Below are 25,835 nucleotides of genomic sequence, written 5' to 3'. Positions count from 1 at the left end.
GTGTTCGGTGCAGTCACTGGACAATGCTGGCTCTTTGGCTTAGTAACGGAGATGAGGACTGCCCCCTACAGTCAGTTACGACTAGCCATTCATGTCAAGTGACTACCTTTACTTTTAATAATAATAATAATAATAATAATAATAATAATAATAATAATAATAATAATAATAATAATAATAATAATAATAATAATAATAATAATTTATTTGTGTTTCCCCGCCTCTCCCAAAGGATCAAAGTGGGGTTACAGACTACTAAAATCAATACATACAATGCAATACAATACACTATAAAAACCCAAAATGGTACATCTATACAAACATCAGTAAAATACAACAATCCAACAGCATCCAACGTCCAGGGGTAAGACAGAATATCATTGTCGGCAGGCATATTGGTCATGTAGACATCACTCCTCGGGGGGAAACGCTTGGCAAAAGAGTATGGTTTTCAATCTCTTTTTAAATGTTTCCAAAGAGGTCATGAGACGGAACTCCTCCGGAAGGCTGTTCCAGATCCACGGGGCCGTTACTGTAAAGGCCCTTTGGGAAGAGGAGATGTATTTGGTCGATGGAGTTTCCAATAGGTTCTTCCCGGATGTTCCGAGTGTGCGGGGTGGCTCGTAGGGGGAGATGCAGTCTCTCAAGTAACTCGGGTCCAAGCCATGTAGGGCTTTATAGGTGATAACCAACACCTTGTATTGTGCCCAGAAGTGAATAGGCAGCCAGTGCAGAGCTTTCAGCTTAGGTGTTATATCAGGGGTAGGCAACCTTTTTGAGCCGGGGGCCGGGTTGCTCTCCCTAAGACAACTGGGGGGCCGAAGCCAAAAAATAAATAATTAAATAATTTTTTAAAAAAATTAATATATAAATAAACCAGGACAAATATAGGACAAAATTTTCAAATGGAAGACACTTCTTTAAAAAAAATGGAGGACACGTGGAAAAATTTGTTGATTTTTTAAAAAAATGTTAAAATAAATGCATGTTTCTGAGGCTTCTATAGACAATTGCCCCCCAAAGGCCCCAGCGGCAATCGGCAGCAGGACCGGGCTGGGGCCGGTCCCAAGGCCTCGCCGGGCCGCATCCGGCCCGCAGGCCGCAGGTTGCCTACCCCTGTGTTATATGGTCAAACATAGATGCACCAGTGACCAGTCTGGCTGCCATATTTTGTACTAACTGAAGCTTCCGGACTTGGTACAAGGGTAGCCCCATGTAGAGCGCATTACAGAAATCTAGGCGAGAGGTTACCAGAGCATGTACCACTGTTTCAAGTTCCCTTTGGCCATGGTAGGGTCGCAGTTGGCATATCAACTGAAGCTGATAGCAAGCACTTCTGACCATCACAACTACTTGAGGTGTCAACTGCAGGGATGAATCCAGAAGTACTCCTAAACTGCGAACTTCGTCCTTCAGGGGAAGTGTGACCCCGTCCAGGACAGGTGGACAAATTTCCTTCCCCGGGCCTGGGGAACCTATCACTGGTACTTCTGTTTTCTCTGGATTCAGACTGAGTTTGTTTTCCCTCATCCAGCCCATTACTGACTCCAGGCAGGCATTCAGAGGAGAGATGCCATTCTTTTTTTTTTTTTAAATTTTATTTATTACAAATAAAGTACACATACATAACATGTAACATATAACATATAACATAAACCAATAACATTCATCTCTATCGTCCCCTCCCCCCTCCCCTAAACTTAAAATACCTTCCATACTCCTCTTCATACATTCCCTAGACTAGACAACACAAAACTGACTTCCTTGTCTGAACCCTTACCGTTTATTTTATTGACTCTAATTGTCTATCTTTTTGTTAGTAGTAACTGATTTTGTTTTGACTTCACCTATAATACTTTTGACTTTCTTGATCTTAATTCATTCTCCTTGTTTATATTACTTTCTTAAACGTTTAATTTTCTTTTAAACTGACTTACCTATGTAAGTACCTTGTTAGATTTTGTCTTGTATGTTAGGCCATTTTCCCCTTATATAACTATACAGTTTTTCCCAGACCTTTCTATCCTGCTTCCTTTTTTCTTTAGCTTCTGCATTTATGGCTAAGTTATCTCTTAATCCTTCCGAGATTATATCTATTTCCATCATTTCTAACAATTTGAGAATCCATTCTTCCAACATAATGTCTTTCTTTTTTTCCCAGTATTTTGCATACGTTAATCTGGCAGCTGTTAACATGTAGAAAATTATTTTGCCGAATCTTCTTTCTATCTCATCCTCCAACATATTTAATAACAAAATTTCAGGTTTGTACTTTAACTCTATATCCAATATTTCTTTAATTCCTTTAACTATCATTTTCCAAAAATTTTCTGCATATACACAATTCCACCATAAATGATAAAACGTACCTTTCTCCCTTTGACATTTCCAACAATAGATTTGACCATTACCATAGATTCTACACAGTTTTTCCGGCGATAAATGCCATCTATACATAATTTTAACAAAATTTTCCTTTATATCCTGACTTACAGTATATTTCATTCTTCGTCCCCACGAAATTTCCCATTGTCTTAATTCCAATGATTTTTTACAGCCTTTCGCCCATTTGATCATGTTTTCTTTAACTAGATCTCCTTCCATCTGGTAATCCAATAATGTCTTATAGAATCTTGATAGGGCAGCTGGTTTTTCTTTCAACATTATTTCTTCTAGTTTCGAGAGATTTTCTGTAATTTTCATTGTACTTTTATCCACTCTAAATCTAGCTTCCATTTGATAATATAAAAACCTATTACACTTAAAGCCTTCATCTTTAATCTGTTCTAAAGGTTTCATTGCAAATCCATTACCCGTTTTTGTTAATACATCTTTATACCTCAACCAATTTTCTTTTTTTTGTACATCAGTATTAAACAATGCTTCATGGGGGGATAGCCAGAGGGGGATATCTGAACTGATCCATCTTTTATATTTCTCCCATATTTTGTATAGGGAAGCTCATATAAAATTATTTTTGAAGGCAGCATGTACTTTAGCTTTACCATAAAACATATAGGCGTGGTATCCAAATCTAAGATCATGACCCTCTAGTTTTAGTAATTTCTTATCTTCTAATCTAGCCCAAGCGCTTAACCATTCTAGAGTGCATGCTTCATAGTAAATTTTCACATTAGGAACTGCTAGCCCACCTCTATTTGTTGAATCTTGCATATAATTTTGTTTTATTCTTGGTTTCTTGCCATCCCAAATGAATTCTGAAATCTGTTTTTGCCACTCTACAAAAAGTTTGTCATTTTTAATCACAGGTATGGTACGAAATAGAAATAATATCTTTGGAATTAAATTCATTTTAACAGCTGCGATCCTTCCCAAGAGAGACAACTTCAGGTTTTTCCACTCTTTCATATCCCTCTTCACTTCCTCCCATTTTTTAACGTAATTGTTCCAAATTAAGTCTGCATTTTTATTTGTTATTATAATGCCTAGATATCTTGCTTTTTTGGTCATGTTAAATCCTGTCATATCCTTTAATTGTATCTCTTCTTCTCTAGAGGAGAGATGCCATTCTTAGTCACTACGTCAGTCGGAGACACACAGAAACATATTTGGGTGTCATCAGCGTACTGATAACACCGCGCCCCGTGTCTCCGGATGATCTCTCCCAGCGGTTTCATGTAAATGTTAAACAAAGTGGGGGACAAAATAGCTCCCTGAGGGACACCAGATGCCAATTCCCTCTTAGAGGAGCAAATGTCCCCCAACTGCACCATCTGGAATCTTCCCGAGAGATAGGATCGGAACCACTGAAGCGCAGTGCCCCTGATACCCAATTCCCTGAGGCGTTCCAGAAGGATACTGTGGTCAATGGTATCGAAAGCCGCTGAGATGTCCAAGAGCACCAACAGGGTCACACTTCCCCGGTCGATGCCCAGACGGAGATCATCGACTAAGGCGACCATGGCAGATTCAACTCCGTATCCTGCCCTGAAGCTGGTTTGAAATGGGTCCAGATAATCGGTTTCATCCAAGACTGCTTGGAATTGGAAGGCGACCGCTCTGTCGATAACCTTACCTAAGAATGGCAACAAGGAGACCGGTTTATAATTATTTCTCACCAGGGGGTCCAGGGAGGGTTTCTTAAGTAAAGGTTTGACAATTGCTAATTTCAAACTCGATGGAAATTTCCCCTCCCTGAAGGATGCATTGATTATAAGTTGTAATAGTGATGTTACTGCATCACCATCCTGGGCGGTCAACCAAGAAGGGCAGGGATCGAGAGATCCAGTGGGTTCTTTCTGGACTCTAGTGGGTTGAGATTGTTTCTGGGACTTATGTATCTCCTTGTCATATCCCTCGCTTCTTACCAAGAGGAATCTGCTGTATCACATCTCGTGCTGTATCAGTGAACAAATAGAAAGTGTTCATAATTCTGCAGCAGAATGTTTCCCCTTTTTAATGGAATGTATTACAAGACAATTGGTTATTGTTATCCATTTGTGGAAATACTGTGCTATGACTAATAAGAGGTTGAAGCACATCTTGTTTGGTAAAGCACTGAGTTAGCAAAACTGCAGGTAGAATTGAGAGGAATTCTTCTACATAATGGCTCCTGAAACTCAGGCTTTTTTGGTTCTAGCATACCCAAAGACATCCACTGTTCAGATGTATAGCAAATTCTTCTTTCTTCTTGCGTTTCATCTCAGTCTTGTTGGGAGTAGTTGTTATATGTTGACTCAAATATTTTTAATATCTGTTATCTTTGTTGCAGATGTAAAATGGGGGAAATTACGTGATTATCAAGTCCGAGGACTGAACTGGCTTATTTCTTTATACGAAAATGGTATCAATGGTATTTTAGCAGATGAAATGGTATGTGAAACTTTTGGTTTTGCTTGGAATTAATAGTTTTAAATAGTATTCTAAAAACTGTGGTATACTAGTCATAAAGATTTTTTTACACTGTGAGTAAAAGTTGACATGTAAAAGTAGATATGGATCAGCAAGCAATATGAATAACAGCAATTCATCTTGCAATGCAGAATAATTCATACAGTGATCTGTTTTAAGGAAATTCAGACTGGAGAATATCCTTTTGTTCTGTTGAACATTGAATCCTTTCAGGTTGCGACTTTCATTTAAAAATACTTTATATTTTAAAGACCAATGTACTGGCAAGATAGGAAAACATTTCTAGCTGCTCACTAACTGATATTCAGTGATCTTTGGAGACTGGTATTAAAAGGCTTTTTTGTATTTTAATCACCACTACTACTGTCTACCAGCTGAAAGCTGTATCTGGATTTGAATTTGAGAAAGATTTTTTCAAGATATGCACAATAATTTGGATAACAAATACTGTTAGGAGAGGTATTTCAAAGTTTTAGAAAAAAACATGGCAAATTAGAAAAAAAACTTAATTGGGAAAAAGAGGGGGGAAACATTTCAAAGCTGGGAAATTTAATGTTAATGTGGTCATCTGTGGAATGAGAGCATGAAGTTATTGCCTTTAATTTTCTAAAAACATCTTCAAGAACATTAACTATTTTGAATTTGTTTATCTACCATCCATCTTTGTTCATGTGTGTGTATTCCTTCAAGTTGCCTGCTGACTTATAGCAACCCCACGAATTTCATTGGGTTTTCTTAGTCCAGGACAGTTTATTCCAGTTCCTTCCTCAGATAAATTTACCTGGTATTTATTGGCAGTCTCCCTCACAAGTTCTAATCAGGGCTGACCCTGCTTAGCTTCCAAGATCAGATGGGATCTTGTATCTTTAGGGTATTGATCTAAAATGCACTTCTAAAGTCAACTTTATGTACCCCTTTAAAGGACACACATTTGCAGAGCGGCAAACAAACCATAGGCTTCAACTCCAGATTACCACTATCATTCAAACCAAGCAATACAGTCAGTCTGTCTTTTGCAACTTTGTTACCAGAGATGTGCACTTCACTCTGGGAAACAGATGTTCTGGATGACATGTGTTTCCGGTATAATCCTGTTTCATCAACATTAATAATCTGATCCAAGTTGTAGACTTCTTCAATAACTTCTTTATTATGGAAGGGAACATGTGCATTTTCCCCTCATCACTTGCAGCTTTAGTACACAACTTAATGTTATCAAAACTACATTGGATCCTGAACCCTGCAAACCAACCAGTGCTAGCAATGAATGAAAACACATTATTGGGATTTTCTGACTTCTTAAGGTCAGCATCAATAGGAAATGTTTTCTCTTTTATTGTCTGTTATGTGGTCTTAGATCACTTTTCTCTGGCCTTCAATCCACACAGTTAGTAGTAGCTTTACATCTCTTCTGTCTCATACACTCAAAATCTAAATGTGTTTCCAGTCAGTTTCGTTCCTGCAGTGCAACTTGCTTTAATTTTCTCTGCATTTTCTGTTACAGTGTGCAATGTGGATTCCTTTATTCCTGTTGTATGATCAGTGTCACATGCACATTCCTTTAGCTCAAAAAGCTCAAGCTTCTCTTCAGGTGTTATTGCTTTTCTTTTGCAATCACCAGACATTTTTATCACAAGGACCTTTCTTTGAAGCACTCTTACTTACCAGCTTATCCATGTTTGTGAATAACAGAGAACACAGCAAAGCACTTCTGGACATCTTCTCAAACACATGCAACTGACATACCGAATGTCTAAGATGCAGTGGTTGCCACTTAACAGCTGATATATGGAGAGGTATCATTTTGCCAATTTTGAATGACTGAGAAGCAATTCCACTATAGCTAATTAAGAGTTCACATTCTTTGAATAGTGTGCCTCTATTTATTAATCATGCTATTGCCAATTTGCACTTTATAAACACATGTTATAGCAGAACTTGAGAGCTAGTGTGGTGTACTGTTTTTTTATTTGGACTGTGATTCTGGAGACCAGGGTTCGAATACACACACTGCTATGGAAACCCACTGGGTGATCTCACACTCAGCCCCAGAAAACTCTGTGATAGGCTCACCATAGGGTTGCCACAAGGCAGAAGCAACTTGAAGGCACACAGCAATGATAAATAGCAGAACTTAGTGTATTGTTTGGGAGAATCATTAATCATTATTAATCGTAATTCATTTTCAAATGCTCAGGAGGATACCTATCTCTTTGAATGCTCAAGCATTCCTCAAATTGTGTGTTTGTCTTAGTTGCAGTATAAAGAATATGCCTGTCCTAGTTGGCTGCCAAGCTTACTATATATGAATGAGAAACTAATTGGAATATTCCCCCCAGGACCCCCACCAAGTACATTTTATATATGCCATGCAGCCTATATTTCAAGTCAGTCTATCCCAAAAATGCCCCCAGATCTGTGCAGCTATTTTTGCAAGATGGAGTAGCAACTGAACAGACATTTAATTTTACTTACATAGCTATTTCAGGTTTGCTCATTAGCTTAAAAAACTAATGGTAAAACACTTTAAAAAAACACACATTCTTTCATTTGTTTTGTTTTGTTAATTATGGGGCTCAAAAGACCACCCTAAAAGGGGGGGGGCTGGAGGCGCCCATTTTTGCTCCTAACAGAGCCCACAGCAACCAAACCACACAGGCTCCCTCTGCACCAAAAAGAACCTGCTAAACGTGGGTTCTTTTTGATGCAGGTGGCTGGCACCATGAGTATGCCATTGGTGCACTGTCGCACATCGATGACACAAGCACAGCTCCGTGATGTGCAGACGTGGTGCTGCGCTTCCATCATCATGGTCCCTGTGTGGATGGGAGGCCGCCATGATGGTGCTATTGTCGTGCGCTAGGGCTCAGGAGTGTGCGGATACTCTGCACTCGCAAGCCCTAATTTTGGCCCCAGGCCGCCACAAACTGGTGGTCTATACTGGGCCTATATGAATGGGCTGGATGTTTCTCCATGTTAACTTTCTTTTTAATAGGGTTTAGGAAAGACACTGCAAACAATTGCTCTTCTTGGATATATGAAGCACTACAGAAATATTCCTGGTCCTCACATGGTATTAGTTCCCAAATCAACTTTACATAATTGGATGAATGAATTCAAAAGATGGGTGCCGACTCTTCGGGCAGTCTGTCTGATAGGTGACAAAGACCAGCGAGTGAGTATAAATACCTTTTGTGTTTGCCATACATGCTGTTCTGCCAGTCAGCTGCCACAGGGAATTTTGAGTAGGATTCTTAGTTCAGTTTTATAAAGAATTTAACAGAAACATTTTGTACTGTGTTTTACAGTATAGTATGGTTGGAAACGATACCACTTAAATATTGTCAGTGAAGTAATGAAGCTGAGAAGCAGTCAAACTGCTGTTTGGTACCTTCATCTCCATCTGAGAAAATATACTTACTTTGAATATTCAAATTTGCTTACTGCATAGCCTAGTGAATTGGGAATTATTTTCCCATAAGCCTAAGTGTGACTATCTTAAAAACTGGATTTGAATATCATGAAGTATGATGCTTCTGCAGTACTAAATTGTATGATGAATTTTAAATTCAATTGTTCCTGCCTATTTTCTGCAAGACATACTGAAAATCTTTCATTGACTATTCAAATAAAATATTGAAATTTCAAATGATATTGAGGTTACAGAACTGTATCAAACCCAGAGTTTTAATAACAGCAAGATTATAGTAAGTGAAAATATTAAAGTATTTTAAATACTTGGAAGTTTAGATGAATGGACAGGACTGTTCAGTCATGAATTAATGATAAGCTATATGGGTTGTGAAGTCATTGGTGTTTTTCTTTTTTGCTGTGTTTCAAGTAATCTTTTCTGTGTTTTCCTAATAGGCTGCTTTTGTTCGAGATGTCTTGTTGCCAGGTGAATGGGATGTCTGTGTGACATCATATGAAATGCTCATCAAAGAGAAATCAGTGTTCAAAAAATTCAACTGGAGATACCTAGTTATTGATGAAGCTCACAGGATTAAAAATGAAAAATCAAAGGTATGTTTAAACATCCATCGTTTAAGCATTTAAATTGGAGGGTTTTTTTACTTTACTATATGTGTTAAATAATAATTTTACTGTAAATGTTAAATAATACTTCTTGTTTTTAAGCTGTCAGAGATTGTGAGGGAATTCAAGACCACAAATAGATTGCTGTTAACTGGAACTCCACTGCAGAACAATTTACATGAGCTCTGGGCACTTCTTAACTTCTTATTGCCGGATGTCTTTAACTCAGCTGAGGTAAAACTGGGTTTTTGAAAATCAAATGTACTCTACAACTATCAAGTAGATTCAATTATTCAAATTTGGAATATGTGTTCATGGGAGATGGTTATAGGTTATGGGATTTGTAGTCCAAAACTTCTGGAGAGTAGCAAGTTGTGTGCTGCTGATTTATGATTTGTGTAGTAAAAGAAGCTTAACAATGAATGTATTTGTCACTTTTGATATAATGACAATACCCCTGCAGTTCTTGGTTAAACAGCCTTTGACTGCAATCCTGTATTGGCTGACTTGAAAGTAAGGCCCCATTCAGACTGACTTATTTGCGCTGGATGGAACTGGGAACATTCGGTCCCCTCCCCCCCATCCCTCCGGAAGCAAATGCCCACTACCTCAATCAGGGTATTTTAACTCTGAATGCCCTTATAGCTCCTGTGGAGAAGCTGGTTTAAAATGAAGGCACCTTTGCTGTCAATCAAATTCAGTTCTGCTTTCATCATAGGTGATGTTTCCTGCACCCATTGGGCAATCGGAAGCGTGCGTCCCTTCTCCTTTTTAAAAAAAAACAGGCGGGAGTGTGTGTGCATATTTTGTCAAATTTAAAAACCTCCAGATGTGTGTGTGTTGTGTGTATTTAGGTCAGTATAGATTATGGCAACCCTAAAATGACCCCATCCTGGGGTTTTCTTGGCAAGATTGGTTCTGAGGAGATTTGCCATTGCCTTTCCCCTGAGACTGAGAGAGTGTGACTCCCCCAAAGTTATGGGTCTCCGCAGCCTCCCAGCCTCCTCTTCACTTCCAGCCCAATGCTACTTCCGAAGCCCTTGCCTCCCCCCATGCATACTCTTCCCATCACAATAATAATAATAATTCCTTACCCCAGAATGCCATCTTTGCAACCTCTTGCTTTGCCACCCCAGAATGCCTCACATAACATACAATAATAATAATAATAATAATAATTCCTCACCTTGGAATGCCATCTCTGCATCCTTTGCTTTCCCTCATTGCCAGTACAGAATACACATATGTAGCAAAAGGATTCTGTATCAGTTTGCCAAATTGAAAGAGAAACATTTGTAACATTTGCATTGTAGCATTCCCATATAGAAAAAAAGCCTTTTGCAAAGTGCATGCTAGGAGCAAGGAAATGAAAGGGAAAGTAGAACACAAGCAGACACACATTCTATCTATATATATATCTACCTGTAGCAAAAACCATGTGCATAGTCTGTCAAAAAATTTTAAAAAATAAAAAGAGAGAGAAAACTGCCTGCGAGAGCGGAGGCTTGCTCCGTTCCCTGCCCTCCCTCTGACCTGCCCTGAATTGACCCTTTCTCCAGTTCCATCCTCTTGCTCCGTTACCCCCAATCACCTTTTTCATCCTTCTTTTGGCTCCTTCCTCCTCCTCCTCCTCTTGCTCCATTACCTCTGATCGACCTTTGCATCCTTCCTCCGGCTCCTTCCTCCTCCGATGAAGGGGAGGAATGTTCTGCCCTTCCACTGACCTAAATCCCTCCCCTGAACTTGCCCCAATCATGATCAGGGATAAGTTCATATTCACCAAACCCGTTTTTTTTTCAAAAGATACAGCTTTTACTCCACTTCCAAAAGACCTGCACCAAGGGGCATTTGCCCCAGAACGGGTGTGCAAAACTCAAATTCGCTTGTGGGAGATTGGGGGCGAATATGAACTTCATGTGCATAATTCAGTTCCTGATCCGGGGTAAAAGGTAGTCTGAATGTCCCCTAAGCTTCATTCATAAAGAAGGAACCATAAAGACCAGCAAAAGAGCTGACTGCTAGGTTTGATCTGTTTTATCCTTAATCGGAAGACTAGAATAGAAGCAAGCAGCATCAGGCTGTCCCCTATTAGGTTGCATACTGTATACCAAGGGCAAACAATTACTGGATAACATTTTTCAGGCAAACTAAGTGCTTGAGGGGTGCAGACCTTAGAGGAAAGAGTGGAGCTTACCAAATATTTCAAAATGGTGTGTGTGTGTGTCAGTTAAATTAAATTAAACAATTAAATTAAATTAAACATTTAAAATAACTACTTTCCCATATCTCTTTTTTACATTGAAACTTCATTTACTTTCTTTTGCTTGTTATTAACAAATAATCACATTACTCATGTTTGAAGCAAGTAATTAATTATTATTAAAATTTATATTTGTATATAAATGAATATCAATTGACTGTATTACAATAGTTACAGTGATATTGGCTACTGAATATTGACTGCAGTCAATAAGAGTGGAATTACATTGATCAGCCAGCTAAATTGCATTTAGCAATTTAGCAGTGTAGTGCATTTAGCAATTGAATTTCAGCAACTAACTGGACTGTTTATTTTTTTAAAGCTAGAGGGTAAAAAGGGGGGGCTGACAGGGTGCATGTGGCCTGCCAGTTGAACTTTGCTTGCTTGCCAGCTTTTGCTGGCAAGTGTGTACACTTGCCACTGAATGCCACTGAGCTCAGCTGGATTTGGTTCCATGTAGCTATGTGCAAAATTTCATTAGAATAACCTAATTTGTATAGTTAGTTGGTATACTTTTATGTCTCAGATGATTTTTGAGCAAAAAATAGGTTGTAGATTAATGCAGAATCCTGCAAGGCTGAAATAATATCTTCTAGATGCTACCTTTTCTGGTGGTGGATTTATCAAAACTGTGGTTTATTGTCATATAACATCCCAAACCTTTGATTTCTCGGATTTTGTGAAATAGGTCTCTTGTTCTTTCTTTTTGTTGTTGTCTTCTATTTCTCTGCATTGATCATTGTAGTAGTCTTTATCTTTTTGTACTAGTCTTTGCACAGTTGCATTCATGGTTTTGATTTTACTTTTGTTTTGCTTCTCTTCTTTCTGTTACTGCTTGAAGTGTTTTATCTGTAATCCATTTTTTCTTCTCTTCTTTTTTGACCACAGAAAGTGTGTGTTTGTATTCATCCTTTATTTTGTCCCTGGGTTCTGACCGTATTTCTTCTGGTTCCGTAGATTATGTTTAATTGTTTAAATCTGTTATACTACTACTACTAACTTATTTATTTATAGCTCGCCCAATCACAAGGAATCCAGGCTTGTTACAACAGTAAAAATGCATGCAGTACAATAAAATCCAAATTTAGTCCCTTCCCAAACCCCTCCCAATACTAAAATTACAATTAAACTATTACAATTTAAAAACAGTTAAATACAATAACTTAAAAAAGGGGAAATAATAGGTAGGCAGCCAGTGTAGAACAAAGTATGTGGGGAGAGGAATTAAGTTGGGAAGGCCTGCCAGAAGAGATCCGTCTTAAGAGACTTCTTAAAGGCTTCTTATGTTGTTAGTAAATTCTGTTGAGATGTTGTACAGATCATATTTGGATATAATGTACTGGTTTTTGTTTCTTCTTCAGCTTATTCTTGATATAAATAGTTCATGGTCTGAACTACAATTAGCACCTGGTCTAGCCTTGGTTACTGTAATGGAACTTTTCCATCTTCTGCTTCCTATTAAATAATCACTTTGATTTTTGTGTTGACCATCTCGTGATGTCCATGTGTATAGTTTTCTCTTTGGCTGGGTGAAAAAGATTTTTGTAGTGAATAGGTTGTTGGCCTCACAAAAATCTATCAGACACTCACCTGCTTTATTTTGTATGCCTACTCTGATTCTTCCTACTGTTTTTGATTCTTCTTTGCTTCCTACTTTGGCATTCCAATTGCCTATTATCACCTTGACATCCTGTGTTGGTGTGTTATCAATTCCATCTTGGACTCCTTTCATAGAATCTCTCAATTTCTTATTCTTTACCTCTGTTCTGTGGTTGGTGCATATACAGTCGGCCCTCGCCTTACGCGGGGATCCGTTCCGGATCCCTCCGCGTAAGGCGAATTCCACCTATGCTCAAGCCCCATTGGAAACAATGGGGCTTGTGCACAGCGGCGCGGAGGCGCGTGGGGCGCAATAGGAGCGCGCACCCATTCAATTGAATGGGATGCGCCACCCCTTCCGCCCCATGTGTGCCCTGAGGCTTGAACACGTAAGCTCAAGTCCGCGTAAAGTGTGCCCGCATATGACGCAGGCGTGCTGTACTTGGATTATGGTGATATTTATACATTTTCTGTGGAGCTTTATTGACGTGGTTTGGTTTTGTGGTACATGTGAACAAATGTTGACTAAGGGCCCAAACAGACAGGCCAAAATAACGCTGCTTCGGTTCACTTTGGAGGTATGGTGTTTAAATGACACACGCATCTTAAGGGGCCATAAGCTGCGCCAAAGCTACCCTGCAGTGCTTAGGACTGGAGCATGGCTTTGGCGTGGCTTCTGACTTCTTAAATGCATCATTTAAGCAGCATACCTCCAAAGTGACCTGAAGCAGCTTTATTTTGGCCTGTCTGTTCGGGCCCTCATGAGTCTCCTTTCTAAATCTGAGACAAGTTGGTTTTAAGTAGGATTGTAAAGCATTATTACAAAGGCATCTTTTATTTCATTAACTATGTTTTGTGTCACTGTATGTGTAGTCTAAAGGAGGTTTTATGTGTTTCTCACTTAGCTGGAAAATCTGTAGCATATTTTATATCTATATAGTCCTTATGAAAGAAAACTGGAATCATTCTGGAAGAGAACCAAGAGATAGTCTTATGATTTTGTATGGAAAGGCTAAAATGTATGCCAGTTCACGACAAATGTTTATGTATGCTTAATGGAAACTTACATTTAGCCTTTCCACATTTCTGTTATTAGACAAATCATGAGAGCTTGAATGCTAAGCTGACTATGGAATATAAAGGATTATAACATTTTAATACTTTAATACAGGATTTTGATTCATGGTTCGATACAAACAACTGTCTTGGGGATCAAAAACTAGTGGAACGGCTTCATATGGTGAGTTTTTAAATTCTTTGGACATTTTAGATTAAAAGAATTGATTGTGATCCATTTTACCTTGCTGGAATATATTATATTGTGCAGTGCAGCTCATCTACTACAATGCTGTGTATTTGAGAAACTTAATAGTTATATCACCTTGTAAATGTTTCCTAAAACATTGATAGCGAGAATGGGAAAATATGGTCTATAACTGGTACAAGCAATAACTGTATATACTCATGTATAAGTTTAAAATTTTTAGTTAAAAAAGGTGACTCCCAAAAACTGGGTTGACTTATCTATGGGTCAATTTAAGTACTGTAGTTTGACTCTTACTAAAAAAATAAATCATCCCTTTCTCTGAATAGAGTGACAAAGGTGAGAGTTTAGTCCATCTTGGAAGAACCAAACCTTTTACTCCCTTCACCATGGCACCTTCTGAACTTTTTGAATGGTTGGGCAGGAAAATGGCAGTGGCATCAGCACTTTGGAGCTTCCTCTCAAGAGGAATCAGACTTTGAAGGAATTAAATAAGACATTTGCGCATGTTTGTTACATTTTCTGGGGTAAAATCAGGCCAAGTTGTCACATTAAAGTTAAAAGCTATTATCACTGCTAAGGTAGTCACCATTTTTTGCTTTGCATTTACATCTTTTTTTAATATGTGTTCATTTTCTCAGCCCCACCCATGCCTGGTCACTTCCCCAATACATTGCTCAGCTACGATTTACTGTAGTTCACTCCTCAGCTTTTAGGGCAAGCACAAACAATTACACCTGGTGGAACTTTTTAAGTTCTTTGGCATTGTTTTCTTTTGCTTTATCTTTTACATCCTGTGTTACATGCTTCTAAATTTTACCCTCTATATTTATCCATGAGTCATATCAAAAGTTTGGCCCCAAACCTGCCCTTGACATATATAAGATGGACTTACAGTAGAATATATATGATATGTACCTCCTGATTCTGAATCTTGTTATGTCACACAAACAACACCTAAGAGTTGAGAGATCTTCTATTCTGAATAAAGCTTCAATCACAACTAGAAATCAGGCAAACTTGTATATGGAAATGTAGTTATTGTGTGGCCCTGCAGAAGTTAATTCATCACCAGTTTCTATCCTCTTCAGAAATTTGACATCTTGGGTGTTAAACAGTGTATATCTAACATGTCAGTATTGTAAAGAAAGCATAAAGCTCTAGTGTTATGTTACCAGTGTGATGTTGTTGCGTAGCATTATGAACTGAAAATTTGTATTGCAAATTTCAGGTGTTACGGCCATTTCTCTTGCGTCGTATTAAAGCTGATGTAGAAAAGAGTTTGCCTCCAAAGAAAGAAGTTAAAATATATGTAGGTCTCAGCAAAATGCAGAGGGAATGGTAAGTAACAAAAATAAGTATAGAAATTGTTCCATTTTGTTCCTTGCTTACAAAAAAAAAACATTTTAATGTTTGCATGGCATGTGCCTCAGTTATTTTTATCTTTCAATTTAGGTACACAAGGATCTTAATGAAGGACATAGATATATTGAATTCTGCTGGAAAACTGGACAAAATGAGACTGCTGAATATTCTTATGCAATTACGAAAATGTTGTAATCATCCATACCTTTTTGATGGAGCAGAGCCTGGTCCACCTTACACCACAGATATGCATTTGGTTACTAACAGTGGCAAAATGGTAGTTTTGGATAAACTGTTGCCAAAGTTAAAAGAACAAGGTAACCTGCTTCTCTTAATGTTGAACATAGGTATAAATAGTTTCTTTTCTTCGATAAACATGAGGAAACATGGTCCTACCAACTCATTTTTCCTTCTTGTTTTGTCCAGCTAGTTTGGACTTTTTGGAATTGTATTTGTATGACATTGGGCTTTCATATGCTTGTTAACTGTAGCATAGGTTGCATTGGGCAACCCAAACTGATAATACTTTCACTTGGCCCTGCCTTCTGGTGTTGGGCATCTTGCATCTGCTGTCAAGGAGCATCCTCTGCCTGCTGCATTTTTCTCAACTGCTGGCATTGTTGTTTTTCGCATAAAACTTGAGGTCTCAGCTCTTTTGGTTATTTCTGGAACATCTGTTACATCAGCTCTGAAATCATTTTTCACACTTCCATATAAATGAGAAATTAGAACTCTAATTAGCTTGAACCATAATCTTGAAACAGGATCAAGAGTCCTAATCTTCAGTCAGATGACCAGAGTCCTTGATATTTTAGAAGATTACTGCATGTGGAGAAACTATGAATACTGTAGGCTTGATGGGCAAACACCTCATGATGAGAGACAAGTAAGTCTTCAGAAGGATTCAGCTCATTTTCTTTGCTTCAGAGTTCTGATGAGCATTAAATGATTCCTTTCTTTTTGTCTTTGTAGGCTTCCATTAATGCATATAATGAACCTGGCAGCTCAAAGTTTGTTTTTATGCTCAGTACACGTGCTGGTGGTCTGGGAATTAACCTGGCTACAGCTGATGTTGTAATTTTGTATGATTCTGACTGGAATCCCCAAGTAGATCTTCAAGCTATGGTAAAGTTCAAAACAGTTATTTCTGCTTTTATGTTATTATATTTATTTTCAAAGTCTGTAGGAAGTCGCTTCATACTTTGACCATTTCTTTATTGGCCTTTGGCACTATCTGTTGTTCTAATATAACTAATTTTCCTCTGAAAGGTTTGGTGGGATTCAGTTATATAGGTCTCCAAAGATTTTTGTTTGTGGGTTTTTTAAATAACTTAAACATATGCATTAGTGGGACAAAGGTTGTAGTTAAAGATAAATGTTAGTAGTTTTGCACAGACAATTTCAAACCGTTTTTTGCCTTGCAGGATCGAGCACACAGAATTGGCCAGACAAAAACTGTTAGAGTATTCAGATTTATTACAGACAACACTGTAGAAGAAAGAATAGTGGAAAGAGCAGAAATGAAACTTCGTTTGGATTCCATTGTTATTCAGCAAGGTAATTACCTCTGTTTCATGTCTGGCAATTTTAATAAGTTAAATGTAATTGTTTTATGATGCACATTTTGTGGCAGTACATATAAGTAAGGTTTGGAAACGTGTGAGAAAAAAATACCCACCATCTCAGGGGAAAGTATAGTTTGCATGGTGACATTAGTGCTATTTAGTGGTAATGTTTGTAAGGAAAATAAGGTTATACAATTGAAATTACAGAAACAAACTCTTTGACAAAGTGGTTGGAAAAACGCCTTGTCCTTAATGAATCAGTTGTAAGTGCAATACAAATATTTAGGAATATATATATTTATTATAAGAAAAATAATCCAGGGTAATGTCCTTTATTATGATAGATCGTGTGAATTGTCTCCTCTGTTTTTGAATAGCATTATGGACAAAGAATAAATGCTTCATATGGAGTGTACTTTGCTAATACAGTGCACCCGCGCCATATGCGAGTGCACTATACGCAGCTTCCAGCTTACGTAGGAGCCATGCAACAATTAAGGAAATGGCATGCGTAAGGAAAGGGCCCACCGCACTACAAAAATTTGTTGTATAGCCACCCAAATCTCAGTACAAAGTTATTTTAAAAAATTCTAATGACAGGCAGCAGGCTATTTCACTATAATTTGATGTTGTCAAATAATTGTTTAGTAATTGTCTTTACATTTTAACTATTGTGACGTTTTTGGATTCTTGACAACTATTTCTGTTCATATTCAGGAAGACTGGTGGATCAAAATCTAAATAAGCTGGGAAAAGATGAAATGTTGCAGATGATTCGACATGGAGCTACCCATGTTTTTGCTTCAAAGGAGAGTGAAATTACAGATGATGATATTGATGGTATTCTGGAAAGAGGTGCAAAGAAAGTAAGTGCCACAATACTAGAATATGTCCATTTTATTTCTTCTGAATTAAAAATTTTTTAAAATCCTCTTTGATTCGTATATAATCTTATGAACTCATTAACGTTTTCAAGTACATACTTACCAAGTAGATTTCATTGTATTTGTAGACAGCGGAAATGAATGAGAAACTCTCCAAGATGGGTGAAAGCTCACTAAGGAACTTCACAATGGATACAGAGTCTAGTGTGTATAACTTTGAAGGAGAGGATTATAGAGAGAAACAAAAGGTAATGGTGGATTTGATAGCAGGAGTTTACACATTGCTGTTACTACATTTTTCCTATTGAAGGCTGCATTGATGTTTCATTGTAATTTTCCTATAAAATTGCCTATTTCAGATGGCATTCACAGAGTGGATTGAGCCACCTAAGCGTGAGAGAAAAGCAAACTACGCTGTTGATGCTTATTTCAGGGAAGCTCTTCGTGTCAGTGAACCAAAAGCACCAAAGGTGAATTATTTTAAACCTTTTAAAAATAGAAAATATTTTGAAGAAAAGTTAACTTGCTTGTCCATAGAGACAAAAAACAAGCCTCTATATTTACAAAATTTTCTGTGGATGAAAGTTCAGAGAACTTTGGATGAAAGTTAGGAGAAAATAAGAAGCAAGTCTAGTTTTCAGATTTTTATATACGTTTATATTATTAGTAGACTTTTAAGTACTTTAAGTGCTGCCTAATAAATGGAACTGAGTATAATGTAATAGGATGCAGATATTCAATTGGCCTTTCTCTTTTGTTTTTTAAGGCTCCACGACCTCCGAAACAGCCTAATGTTCAGGATTTCCAGTTTTTCCCACCACGTTTGTTTGAGTTGTTGGAAAAAGAGATTCTATATTATAGAAAAACAATTGGGTACAAGGTAAAGTCATAATTTGTTTTTCATTTTAGAAATTTGTATTTCTAAGATATTTGGCAATTTATTTCAGTGCTATCCCTGTAATCTTTGTAAAGCCAAAGGAGTTTTTATGTGGAAAACTTGTTTCTCATTGTAAGAACTAATAATGTCTGCTAACTTAACTTTCTCAGGTACCTCGTAATCCAGACCTGCCAAATGCAGCTCAGGCACAAAAGGAAGAGCAAATTAAAATTGATGAAGCTGAGCCCCTTAATGAAGAAGAATTAGAAGAAAAGGAAAAATTGCTCACTCAGGTATAGTCAACCAACTAGCCATGGCAAATTCTGACTAAATCAGGATTTTCTCTCTTTTCTGTTACAGTATTAATATGGAGGAAAACACAATGGCTCAAAAATCTGGGATGTCAAATTTAGTTTATTCATTTGTTTAAAAGGGATTTCTTTTTTAAAAACTATGTTAAATCCTCTTCAGAAGTTGGTGATACCTCACCTCTCATACACAACTGAAATCAAGGGTGGAAATTCCAATTTGCAGGTACTAGCCCAGGCAGAACTAGCCCAGATGAAAATTCCAGTTTGAAGGTACTAGCCAAGGTAGTAGCCCAGTTTGCAGGTACATGCTAATTTATCTTTGAGGCCTGGTGAACACAGAGTAAAATGTTTTAGCAGTATGACTGAAAAATGGTGAGCAATATTTTCTTCATATTGGTGTTGTGTCTTAACAGTAGACCTGTGTCTGTTTTTATCTGAGAAACCAAATCAGTTAAAACAAGCCTATTACTGCTAAGAAACAAGGTCTGTGTAGAGAACAGGCCTTAGACAGTGAGTTATATTACTCAAGTGTAATGGTTGCCCTTTATTTTTCAGATATATCTGCTTTCTTGGTCAGTTGTGGGGTGAGATTTCATGAGCTTTAGCTAGTCTTGATAGAAGCCCTTCTTAGATCTTAACAGAGCTAACCAACCACACTTACTTCTCTTACAAAATGAGGAAAAAATTAAAACATTTATATGACATGCTATACTGGAGAGCAACATGTTCACTTGCATGTGAGGAAAGAGAATTAATTATAAAATGATTTCTAATAAATTGATTTTCATTGCATGTGAAGAGAGATGCTATCACATAAAAATAACAGATTTCCTGAATTTCCTTTGATGCTCTTTTTCACTCACTTTAATGAATAATTGGTGGCATCTTCAGATACAATAACTCTACACACTTAGGAAAGAACAGTGAGATATCCCTGATGTCATAATCACCTGAACCATTGGAACAGCTGATTTGCTGTGCCAGGGAAATTTTGTATCTTCAGATGATTTTTTAGTATAAAATACACATTCAGAAGCTAAAATAGCAACACTTAACTGATGATAAGCTTTTTAATAGAGTAATACTACAGCACACAGTTTGAGATTTGTGAGATATCCATATTACAAGCAACAGCTTGAACTTTCCTGGTAGCAGTTCTAAACTAATCCTACATTTGTGGATGAACAGGTTTTGATTTGTTATGCCTTGATGATGAACATTAACTTGTAACTACATGTGGCAATTGTACTTTATAATTTACGCAAGAGATGTGAGAATTACCTGTTACTGCCGACTTGCTTAGGACCCAGTTGTTAATGGACATAATAAAATGAGAAGAACTGATGTCCTGCCTGAATAGGGCTGCAGTAGTAATTACTAAGGGCCTTGACAGGCCAGCCATAAAGGCCAGCATCAGAGTGAGTGGGGGCACACATGGCGGGTGGCGTCACAGCGCTGCTTTCATATGACGCAGCATCAAAGGAGCACAGAAAAGTTGCTGCACTGGCAGCTGTGGCGTAAAAAGGAGCTTTTTACAGCTTTTGCACCACGGAAAGGCCAGATCGGGGCTACAGCATATAGTTGCTGCAGCTCCAGTCCGGCGCTGAAAGGGGTGGCCTGTTCAGTCCCTAAGCTGTTTCCTGGTTCTTAGACTTTTAATCTTGGATTTTCAGGCTTTACTTTGAATTCCATTTGAGCTAGGTCACAGGTGCTGTCAATCTTGAATGTTTTAAATGTGGAAAGAATTACAAACGCCATGGGAAACTTACAGTAATTAAAATTAAAAATCTGTAGATATTTGTTACTGGCAGTAAACAGATGTATGCATCTGAATCAAAGATAAAATGGAATTAAGAGTGAAAAGTAAATGTTACTGAATAGTTTGTCAAATAGAATTTCTTATCAACTGGAAACATAATATTTAAATGTAGCACTGAAGTCTATCATGGGAAATGCTTAGCTTTCTTTCTCATGGACTTTGAACATCATATGTACAGAACTTAGTTTGGAATGGCTTAGAGATAAAAAGATTTTGGTAGAGAACCTGTCCTCTTATTCTACAGCACACACCCAAAGGTGCAACTTGTTTTTCTTATTTTGTTTGTTGTTAAATATCTGCTTTTGTGTGATGTTGTGTTGAATATATCCCTTTGATTTACCAGAACTGGTTTGATTCTTGATTATCTTCTTTTAAATATTTGATTGGAGTTTTTCTTTTTTATGCCTTCTGCCATTCCATTTTGCATTTCTGTTTTTTAGTACCTTAGGCATCACAAATGTTGCCTACAAGTTTATGCTCACAGCAGCTTTGTTCTGCAATTCTTCATATTTGCGGCTTCCCACTGATGGATAAGAAGTGTTCAGCATGTCTTGGGAAAGCTCATATGATGAAATCCTATTGCCACATTAAAACAAGCATCAAGACTTAGATGGCCATGCTGGGAAAGGTGTGGCAAGCACTCTCCCTGTCTCCTATCCTCCATTGAGCATTGGTTCAATATTGGTTCTTATTCAAGATGATTCTGAACAGCTCAGGGCTGCCAGGTTTGCAACTGCTTTGACAAAATCTATCCCTAAACTCACAATATTGACCAAACATACTGCTCTTCCTGTGATTTTAAAATCTACATCATTGGATCAGTTGCCATTGCCATTCAGCGGTTCTAACTCCTTCAGGTAATGGAAGGTCCAAAGCACACTGCTCGCGATGATTCAGAGGCAAAGATCTTTCCCTGTTTTGTACATTTTGATGGGATTGTTTTAGTGTGGCTATTTACCATTGTGGTTTATCATTTGCTTTTTTCATAGTTCTTTTAATCACATTGTTGTAAGCTACCATGGAGATTTTTACATTGAAGGGCAAGATACAGCTTTATATAATGAAACAATAAAAGTCATTTAATGATTTTCTCTATCTAAAAAAAGTACTTAAGGCAAGAAACAACTTAAGGTGTAACTTATAAAGAAACAAAAATATTACATTTTATTTTTCTTAATTTCTTAAGGGATTTACAAACTGGAATAAAAGAGATTTCAATCAGTTCATCAAAGCAAATGAAAAATGGGGTCGTGATGACATTGAAAACATAGCTCGGGAAGTAGAAGGAAAAACTCCAGAAGAAGTCATTGAATATTCTGGTAATTTTTCCCCTTTAAGATCTAATAGATGGTTTTGATGTACTCATCATGTTATCTGTCTATTCAAAAGTAAGTCCTACTGAGTTGGATCTAGAATTGTATCTGTTTAACAGAGTTGATAAAAAAGCAGACATCTCTGCTTCTTACTCCATGATGTAAGTGCACTGAGTTCTCCCTCTGGAATGGGTGAAAATTCCATTTTTTAATCGACGGTAATAGCCAAAGTTCCCCTGAGTGTTGGACTAAAATTACAATCATTACCCTGGACTCCTTTTTTCTAAAAATGAGTGAGTTGCAGGAAAGTGCTGATGAGACAACAGCACCAGTTATGCTCTTAAAAACTGTGTTTTATTGTTACTGAAAAAGGGTGCTTCTTTGATTGGTTAGAAAGGAATTAAAACACAAACCTGAGTATCACCCACTGTTTTTGCTTTGTTGACATACATGAAGCTGTTTCCCAATGGCGTCTGGTATGAACCTTGGCAAAACAAGGTGTCCTGTAGGGAATCTTAACATCTCTTCAATGAATTAATAAATAAATAAATGAAAAACAAATAAGTAAATAAATAACCTCAACCTTGATACTTTAAAGTTAATTGATACTCTGGGGTGACTAGTTTTGACTGACTTGATCCAGAACATGAACAGGCTGATAATATAACTGTCTTTAACTAATAAAGCTATGGCAGTATTTCAGAAGTTGCCAGTATGCTTTTTATGATAAATAATTCAAATTTGAGAATTTTTTGAATAGATCAGTTTTTCTAAGTCAGATGCACATAGAAATTTAGGTATTTCACTGATCATCAACTACTCTGTTTATTTTTGTAAATGTTAAAGAGAGCAGACTAACAAATGTTTTTGTCTCCAGCTGTTTTTTGGGAGCGATGTAATGAGCTCCAGGATATAGAAAAAATCATGGCACAAATTGAAAGGGGTGAAGCTCGGATTCAGAGGAGGATTAGTATTAAAAAGGCATTGGATACAAAGGTAATGTATATTTTAAAATTACATTTGCATTGTTGGAGGGAAAATTACTTACTGTATGTACTTATTGTTGTGAATTGTAGATGGCTAGTTTATTTTATACATTGGAAAGAAAATCTAGCCCTCTTAAAAGCATAGTTCGAAGTGTCCAGTCTGGTTCTTCTCATAGAAGTTTTCAATATTAGAAGAATATGATTGTAAAGAATAAATAGATAAATCAAGCTTCCAGTGATACCACACTATATACAAAGTACAGTAAAATGTTGTTTATGCTGTAGTGAACTGTTGCATTTCTAGTTCTTTGTATTGAACGCTTACTTTGTTTAGATTGGCAGATACAAAGCACCATTTCACCAACTGAGAATATCATATGGTACTAACAAAGGGAAGAATTATACAGAAGAAGAAGATCGCTTTTTGATCTGTATGCTTCACAAGCTAGGATTTGATAAGGAAAATGTTTATGACGAGCTGAGACAATGTATTCGCAACTCTCCCCAATTCAGATTTGACTGGTTTCTCAAGTCTAGAACTGCAATGGTATGTATTATTATGCATCCACATACTTGTTTCTTAAAACGATTAAAGCCATTCACTTGCATTTCAGTGTTTATGTAAGTTCTTCTAAATGGAAATATTTTTATAGTGGATAGCTTTAAAAAGGAGCTTTGGCCTGACATTCCAAAACATGTTTGCTAAAATAGAGTCACGAATACAAGTGTTTTATGGAATTCTCTGTAACTTAGTACCAGTCCACAACATATCAAGAGGTTGTGGAATGTTTTTTCCAGAAACCTTTTCAAAACCTAGAATAATAACTATCAGTATAATTAACTTATTGGCATTGTGGCAAAGGTTATTGTGCAGGCCTGCAACAGACTCAAATTAAAAATGCATGAGTCTGAATAGTGTCATGAAAATTTATAGAACTTTATTTATATCCCGCCTCTCTGTCCATGACAATTGAGGAGGCTTACAGATTAAAAGATAGATACAATCCCATGTCCCAGTAGTTCCCACCCTCCCCTAAAACATCGAATTAAACAACTATTAAAACATACTTTAAAAAAAAACAAAGCAGGCAAAGAGGGCTATAACATATTCAAAGGGACAATTCAATTGGTTAGTGGCCAGGTTCTCTATTCAGGAAAGGCCTGCTGGAAGACATCCATGTAGAAGTGGTTTGGAAAGGCCCACAGGTTTGCTACTTAAAGAACCATGGGTGCCTTGCCATCTCTTCCCTCTCCTCTTGCCCTACAAAATGGAAGATTACAAGTTTGACACTTGTAACTCAGTTCTCAGGCATGACACTGTATCACTCTCCTTGCTTCCTGGAGAAGAGTATTGAGGACCTCTACATTTTCTCTGACATTGCTTGGTTCATGCTGCTGTTAGCTTTCAGGTTGCTGAATGGTTGAAGTTCTGAAAATACATCAGCCCTCCTCCACCTTCACAGTAGTCCCCACTTATTTATGGGGATACATTTCAAGATTCTTGAAACTGTGGATAGTACCAAACCCTACACCAATAATATTTTCAGATCATGATTTACTGTGGGTAACTGAAACTGTGGATAAGGCTGGGCTACTGTATTTTACTTTGTAGCCTGTCTCATTTCATCTGCTTTGTGGAGGCAGTGATTGGTATAGAACACTGAAAAGTCTAGGTGCAGTTGGCTACTATGTAAATGAATCTGCTACTTTATTCATGGTGCAGGAACTACAGAGAAGATGCAATACCTTAATCACTTTGATTGAAAGAGAAAACATGGAATTAGAAGAAAAGGAGAAAGCAGAGAAAAAGAAACGTGGACCAAAACCATCTTTGGTGAGAGTGTAAAATGTCCTTTAAGTAATTCATGTGAAAATCTGCCAGTTTTTGTGAATAAAATGAAAGCAGATATTTGTCCTTTATCTTAGGTCACCACAATCAGTAAATCTAAAGGTCTAATTCATGTTACCCCTTAGAGAATATGTCCAGAGAAAAGACTTTGGATGTGTAAGTGCTGTAATTTGCAGCCCACTACTTTCTTCTTGTCTTCTAGACAACATAAACCTCATGGCTTTAAACACATTTGAGCTACATTTTGCAATGTTCTTTGTCAGTTAATGTAATTTACAGAAGACCTCACCCAGGAATAGTCCTAGCCTAGTAGGGTTTTTTTAACAGTCTTTTGAATAGACTTCATTATCCCACTTCAAAAGGTGCTTTCAAAATTCCTTTTGGAATCAAAAATACTATGCAATACCAGCTGCTGTTCAAAAAACAAGTCAATTAGGATTTTTTTTAACGTTATTTTTGCTATTTTTTTTAAAAAAATGTTTTTGAATCATGACTGCTCAAATTCTAGAGGTAAGGTAACATCTTCACTTTCCTTTCCTCACCAGGTACAGAAACGTAAACTGGATGGCACCCCTGATGGTAGAGGACGGAAAAAGAAATTAAAGCTGTGAATACTGAATTCTTGTACTCACTAAATTTAAAGTAGTTCTTTAATTTTACGGGTCTTCATAAGATGTACTGTACAATTCTCAACTATTATGTCATTAAAGGACATTGGATTCATGTGTTTACTTACTGAACTAGAAGAACAGTAGTGTAGTTTCACTTTTTTAAATGAAACAGCTGTGCTGAATTTTTTTTACCATTAACACTTGAAATAAAAAAAATAGGCTTCA

The 25,835-nt window shown here is 37.2% G+C and overlaps 1 protein-coding gene across 1 annotated transcript in view; it reads left to right on the top strand.

The window, feature by feature from the left end:
• SMARCA5 (SWI/SNF related, matrix associated, actin dependent regulator of chromatin, subfamily a, member 5) overlaps positions 1 to 25,835 on the top strand; it is a 38,906-nt gene extending 13,071 nt beyond the window's left edge. The window contains exons 5-24 of the mRNA XM_042468472.1: positions 4,733 to 4,833; positions 7,868 to 8,047; positions 8,740 to 8,895; positions 9,010 to 9,141; positions 13,938 to 14,006; positions 15,262 to 15,371; positions 15,486 to 15,712; positions 16,160 to 16,281; positions 16,368 to 16,520; positions 16,820 to 16,952; positions 17,678 to 17,826; positions 17,973 to 18,092; positions 18,204 to 18,314; positions 18,611 to 18,724; positions 18,892 to 19,014; positions 22,038 to 22,170; positions 23,042 to 23,160; positions 23,485 to 23,697; positions 24,874 to 24,984; positions 25,545 to 25,835. Of these exons, the coding sequence (XP_042324406.1) occupies positions 4,733 to 4,833; positions 7,868 to 8,047; positions 8,740 to 8,895; positions 9,010 to 9,141; positions 13,938 to 14,006; positions 15,262 to 15,371; positions 15,486 to 15,712; positions 16,160 to 16,281; positions 16,368 to 16,520; positions 16,820 to 16,952; positions 17,678 to 17,826; positions 17,973 to 18,092; positions 18,204 to 18,314; positions 18,611 to 18,724; positions 18,892 to 19,014; positions 22,038 to 22,170; positions 23,042 to 23,160; positions 23,485 to 23,697; positions 24,874 to 24,984; positions 25,545 to 25,610 (2,642 nt within the window). The 3' untranslated portion in view covers positions 25,611 to 25,835. The remainder of the gene's footprint in view (positions 1 to 4,732; positions 4,834 to 7,867; positions 8,048 to 8,739; positions 8,896 to 9,009; positions 9,142 to 13,937; positions 14,007 to 15,261; positions 15,372 to 15,485; positions 15,713 to 16,159; positions 16,282 to 16,367; positions 16,521 to 16,819; positions 16,953 to 17,677; positions 17,827 to 17,972; positions 18,093 to 18,203; positions 18,315 to 18,610; positions 18,725 to 18,891; positions 19,015 to 22,037; positions 22,171 to 23,041; positions 23,161 to 23,484; positions 23,698 to 24,873; positions 24,985 to 25,544) is intronic.

This window comes from Sceloporus undulatus, chromosome 5 (assembly GCF_019175285.1).
Source record: "Sceloporus undulatus isolate JIND9_A2432 ecotype Alabama chromosome 5, SceUnd_v1.1, whole genome shotgun sequence".
Taxonomy (NCBI): Eukaryota; Metazoa; Chordata; class Lepidosauria; order Squamata; family Phrynosomatidae; genus Sceloporus; species Sceloporus undulatus.
The sequence above is the reverse complement of the archived record's forward strand: the minus strand, read 5'-3'. Positions and strand labels throughout refer to the sequence as shown.